Genomic DNA, 6,185 nt, shown 5'->3' with positions numbered 1-6,185 from the left:
ACCGTCAAGAGAGCCCTGCTGGGTCAGACCGGGGATGGTCCCTCCAGTCCAGCCTCCCGTCTTATTCATTCATTCATTCATTCATTCATTCACTCACTCATTCATTCATTTAATTTGCATCCCGCCCTCCCTGCCAAGGCAGGCTCAGGGCAGCTTACATAACACATATTAAACATTAAAACACAAAATTAAACAAAACCACAACAATACATTTTTAAAACGCGGCGTAAAGTGCTAGTGCTGTTCGCGGGTGACGGCGGACGTTAGCAGCATCTGACTGTAACGTGAATGGTGATGGTAATTTAGGTCTGGCATTAACATGTTGAAGACGGTGTTAGTTTGGGGCCAGGGTCTCAGTTTATTTGGGCGGCTCCCTACTTGAAGGCCTGGTGGAAGAGCTCCGTCTTGCAGGCCCTACGGAAGTGTAAAAGGTCCCACAGGGCCCTGATCTCCTCCGGGAGCTTGTTCCACCAGGCCGGAGCTGCCACTGAAAAGGCCCTGGCCCTCGTCGCAGCCAGGCTGGCTTCTCTAGGACCCGGGAGGACCAGACGATTCTGAGACCCCAATCTTAGTGCTCTCCCTGGGGAATGTGTGGGGAAAGGCAGTCCTTTAGGTATATAGGCCCCTGACCATTTAGGGCTTTAAAGGTAAGAACCAGCACCTTGAACCAAATTCGGTATGCCATAGGCAGCCAGTGCAGTGCTTTCAGTGCAGGCTGGATGTGCTCCCACATGGGGATACCCAACAGCTTTCGGATTTGGGACCAGGGCAGCCCCATGCAGAGAGCACTGCAGTAATCCAGTCTTGAGGTGGCCATCGCATGGATCACTGTTGCCAAGTCATTGCGTTCAAGGAAGGGAACCGACTGCTTGATCAGTTGAAGATCCGTCACTGCTAGCTGGGCCTCCATCATTAAGGAGGCGTCCAGGAGCACTCCCAGACTCCTAGCCTCTGGCGCTGGCACCAGCGGTGCCCCATTGAAAGTCGGGAGTGGAATCCCTGCCCTCAGACCAGCTCAGGCACAGGACCTCCCTCTTCGTCAGATTCAATGTCAGTCGACGCAGTCTAAGGCAGCCAGGCACAGCTTTCAACGCCAGGTCCAGATCTTCTGGACTAGAGTCTCACACAGGGGCCAGCCAGTTCCCCCGGAGGGCCAACACCAGGGCAGAGAGGCCGAGGCCTTCCCTTGAGGTGGCCTGGTTCCCACACACACACACACCCTGCGTGCATAAATGCTCTTCTGCAGCTCCTGCGGGAGGGTTCTGACCAGGTGATCCGGCAGCACGGCCTCCACTCCGGACTTTCCTCTGCCGCTTTCTACCTGTCCTCCCGGCAAAGCTGCTTCTTTGAGGACAGGTGAACAAAACCCGTAGGGGGGGGCAGTTTGTTGGCCAAGCCTGGGCAGGGGGCCGGGCCCTGAGGCAGTCTGGAGGGGGCCAGCAGTGGGGCTCCCTGCCAGTGTTCCCTCTAAGCTGAGTCAGGGTGAGCCAGCTCACAGTTTTTTAGCCTCCAGCTCACAGATTTCTGTCTTAGCTCAGGAAGGAGGGCTCCAGACCAAACTCATTTATGCAGCAACCAAATCGCTCGCTCACAACTTTAATGCCAGCAACTGACAAAGTAGAATTTTTGCTCACAGGACTCCACAGCTTAGAGGGAGCAGTGTTCCCTCTAAGCTGAGTCACAGTGTGAGCTAGTTCACAGTTTTTTAGCCTCCGGCTCACACATTTTTGCCTTAGCTCAGGAAGGATGGGGCTCCAGAGCAAACTAATCGATGCAGGAGCCCAATCGCTGCCTCACAACTTTAATGCCCGGAGTTCGCAAAGTAGAATGTTTGTTGCCAAGACTCCACAGCTGAGAGGGAGCATTGCTCCCTGCCCAGCCCACCCACGTCTGCCGGGGTGGAATCCAGAGGGCCGGGGCAGAGGCGCACTCCTTTACCTCGGCCTGCGGAGGGACAGGCAATTCCTAACGAGGGAGGGAGGGAGGGAGGGGTCGGGACGAATGTTGCTTTGGGGGAAACTTTGTCCTTTTGGATGTGCAGGAGACCGTTTGTTTGGGAAGAGAGGCGATAACCCTCCTTCCCGAAGGTCAACAGCTCTCCTGCCAGGAACTAACGTTACCTAATCAATCAGGGAAATGCACTCTTTCTGGGCCAGAGTACCAAACGTCCCACAGCATTTACTGGCAAAGAGGCTGGCATGGAGTGTCAGAAGACAAGAAGCCAAAACCCAAAAAAGAGGGGGGGGGGTGAGAGTTACCCTTGGAGAGGCACCTTTGGGGTGACTTGTGGGTACCTCAGGCAGAGGGTTAAGCGGGGGGGGGCGCTCCCTCTGGAACGGGCCTTCCAAGCGGGCGTAATAAATTCAGCCTGGGCGTGGAAAGGTGTGCGCCAACATTCAGACAGACAGCGGAAGAAGAAAGCTTTCCTGGTTGCCTACAGAGCAGTTTCCAGGGGCTGCATTTATCCCTCTGCAGTCTCCTGGTGGGCGTTGGGAGGGGGTTAGACAGATGCCGGGAGGGAGGAGAGGCCCATCAACGGCAGGGGTCATTTCGTAGAAAAAGAGCTAGGGTAACTCATTAGCATAACTCATTAGCATATGCCACACCCCCTGACATCGCCGGAAGTGTGTCATAAGGCCACACCCACCACTCGGTTAGTCTTAGTCTTAAAGGTTAGTCTTAAAGGTGCTATTTGTTAGTCTTAAAGGTGCTATTTGAACTCTTGGACTATTTTGCAGCAACAGACTAACACAGCTACCTCGGGGAAGCTCCTGGATGGGGCTGGGCGTCCTTGCGGAGGCCACGTGGAGTGGCCACGGCCAGGCAGAGGGGGAGGACGCCAACTTACCCTCCTGCTTCTTCCTCCTTCTGCAACAGAGGAGGCTGGAAGCAGGGGGCGGCCGGAAGAAGGGGCGGGGCTTCGTTGTTTGCCCCGCCCCCCGCACCTCACCCGGGGGAACTGCGATCCCCCGCGATCCCCCCAAATAGACCTCTGATCAAGGGCTCCTAGACAACAGAGGGACTGGAGGGAGCCTCCGTAGGCAGAGGCGGTGTGCCCCTGAATCCCAGTGCCAGGGGGAGGCCACATCGGGGGAAGGCCTCGGCCTCGCTGAACCCCGTCTGTTGGCCGGCCAGGACAACCGGCTGGCCGCTGTGTGAGACGGGACGCTGGACTGGACGGAGCCACCTGTAGGTTTGGGGATAAAAGCGGACATTTAAAACGTATGACCATAAGCAGGTAAAGTGAGAACATAAGAGAACAGAAGAGAAGCCAATGTTGGATCAGGCCAAAGGCCCACAAAGGTCATAACCCCTCCCCGCCCCGAACATAATCTTGCTGGTCTCTTAGGTGCCGCTGGACTTGAACCGGCCTCTTCCCCCACAGACCAGCGTGGCCATGCAGGACGTTTGAAGCATGGGAGTATTTTGCCTCCTGAGGCTCCTGCTGGGCACAGAGCAAAGGATGCCCCTGAGGGGGACAGTCCACTGATCATGTGGGCAGGGGAGGGCGAGAGCCGGGGACCCGGTGGCAGCCCACCCCAAACCTGAATGGCCTCATGGTTTTCCCGATTTTCTTCAGTTTAAGTCTGAATTTTGCAATGAGTAGCTCATGATCTGAACCACAGTCAGCTCCAGGTCTTGTTTTTACTGACTGGATAGAGCTTCTCCATCTTTGACTGCAAATTATATAGTCAATCTGATTTCGGTGTTGCCCATCTGGTGATGTCCATGTGTAGAGTCGCCTCTTAGGTTGTTGGAAAAGGGTGTTCGCTATGACCAGTGTGTTCTCTTGACAAAACTCTGTTAACCTTTGCCCTGCTTCATTTTGCTTTCCAAGGCCAAACTTGTCTGTTATTCCAGTTACCTTTTCACTTCCTACTTTAGCATTCCAGTCCCCTATGATGATGAGGACATCATTTTTTGGTGTTAGTTCTAGGAGGTGTTGTAGGTCTTCATAGAACCGGTCTACTTCAGCCTCTTCTGCATCAGTGGTTGGGGCATAGACTTGGATTACTGTGATGTTGAATGGTTTGCCTTGGAATCGGACAGAAATCATTCTGTCATTTTTGAGATTGTATCCCAGTACTGCCTTTTGCACTCTCTTGTTGACTATAAAGGCCACACCATTTTTTCTACGAGATTCCTGGCCACAGTAGTAGATATAATGGTCTTCTGAGTTAAATTCGCCCATTCCTGTCCACTTTAGTTCACTGATTCCTAGGATATCGATGTTCAGTCTTGCCATCTCATTTTTGACCACGTCAGGCTTACCTTGATTCATAGATCTTACATTCCAGGTTCCTATGTAGTATTGTTCTTTGCAGCATTGGACTTTCCTTTCACCATCAGACACATCCACAACTGAGGGTCCTTTCGGCTTTGGCCCAGCCGCTTCACTCTTTCTGGGGTTACTTGTACTTGCCCTCTGCTCTTCCTCAGTAGCATATTGGACACCTTCTGACCTGAGGGGCTCATCTTCCGGCGTCATATCTTTTAGCCTTTTGTTACTGTCCATGGGGTTTTCTTGGCAAAGATACTGGAGTGGGTTGCCATTTCCTTCTCCAGTGGATCACACTTGGTCTGAGTTCTCTGCTGTGGCCTGTCCGTCTTGGGTGGCCCTCCACGGCATAGCCCACAGCCTCATCGAACCACGCAAGCCCCCTTGCCACGACAAGGCAGTGATCCATGAGGGATCCGCATAGGAAGGCCAAGCGCCGAAGAATAGATTCGTTTGAACTATGGTGCTGGAGGAGACTCTTGAGAGTCCCTTGGACTGCAAGAAGATCAAATCAGTCAATCCTAAAAGAAATCAACCCTGACTGTTCCCTGGAAGGCCAGATAATGAAACTGAAGCTCAAATACTTTGGACACCCAATGAGAAGGGAGCACTCACTGGAGAAGAAGACCCTGATGCTGGGAAAGATTGAAGGTCAAAGAAGACGGGGACGGCAAAGGATGAGATGGTTAGACAGTGTCATCGATGCAACGAACATGAAATTGAGCAAACTTCAGAGGACGGCGGAAGACCGGAAGGCCTGGCGGGAGCTGGTCCATGGGGTCGCGAAGAGTCGGACTCGACTGTGCGACTGAACAACAACAACAGCAATCCAGCCTTGCTTGCACATGCAGGCTCAAGGCGGCGTACATAGATTAAAATATTGTGAGAAAGGGAGAAAAGTACCTCTTTCTCTACCTGCTCTATCCCATGCATCATCTTATAAACCTCAATCATGTCACCCCTCAGCCGTCGTTTCTCCAAGCTAAAGAGCCCCAAGCGCTTTAATCTTTCTTCATAGGGAAAGTACAACACCAAAGGCTTAACATCCTACATCGAATATGTTCTTGAGCAAAGATTCCACGTGTTGTACCAGTGCAGCGCGTGCCGTTAGCTCTTTAGCATGTTATATATATTTTTTCTGTCCCAGAGTCCCGTCCCTTGGCTGAGTCTGGCCTGCAGAAGGAGAGAGAAGGCCGAGAGGGTGGCTGAGGGAGCGGCTGGTTCTGCGCAGGCCCCCGAGCCAGAGAGAGAGAGCGCCCAGACCTGCGGCAGTGGCAGCAAGGGCCACTGAAGAAGAGCACGCCCGGGAGGAAGCGGCAGCCCTCTGCTTCTTCAGTGGAGCTGGGGAAAGTGCAGAGGAGGCGGCAGGGCTTGGAGCCCCTGACCTCGGAGGAGAGGCTGAAGAGTCTCTGGGACTTTGCAGGTTAGAAAAAAGAGATGATTTTTTTTCTGGGGGGTGGACACGACATGAGAGAGGGCTACCAAATCATGCATGGGGTGGAGAGAGAGTGGCCAAAGAGTACTTTTTTCTCCCCCTCCCAAAATACTAGAACTTGAGGGCATCCAAGGAAGCTGATGGGCAGTAGGTTCAGGATGCACAAAAGGAAAGACTGCTTTACACACCGAGTGACTGAAATGTGGAATTTGCTGCTCGAGGATGTAGTGAGGGCCAGAGGAATAAACAGCTTTAAAAGAGGATTAGGTCAATTCATGGAGGACAGGTCAATCAGTGGCTACTAGCTACAGTGACCAAGGGGAACCTCCACGTCCAGAGGCACTAAGCCTCTGAATCCCAGAGCCAGTAGGCAACATCAGGGGAAGGCCTTGGCCTCTCTGCCCTGTTGCTGGCCCTCCAGAGGGACTGGCTGGCCCCTGTGTGAGACCAGGAGGCTGGACTAGATGGACC

The 6,185-nt window shown here is 53.3% G+C and overlaps 1 protein-coding gene across 1 annotated transcript in view; it reads left to right on the top strand.

Moving 5' to 3' along the window:
* The window catches only part of HPX (hemopexin), an 18,857-nt gene that overhangs the window by 2,136 nt on the left and 10,536 nt on the right, over positions 1-6,185 (top strand). The window contains exon 2 of the mRNA XM_015425007.1: positions 5,511-5,702. Coding sequence (XP_015280493.1) covers positions 5,511-5,702 — 192 coding nt within the window. The remainder of the gene's footprint in view (positions 1-5,510; positions 5,703-6,185) is intronic.

This window comes from Gekko japonicus, unplaced genomic scaffold (genome assembly GCF_001447785.1).
Source record: "Gekko japonicus isolate JY-2015 unplaced genomic scaffold, Gekko_japonicus_V1.1 scaffold2237, whole genome shotgun sequence".
Lineage (NCBI taxonomy): Eukaryota > Metazoa > Chordata > Lepidosauria > Squamata > Gekkonidae > Gekko > Gekko japonicus.
This window is presented reverse-complemented; position numbering and strand designations above follow the sequence as displayed.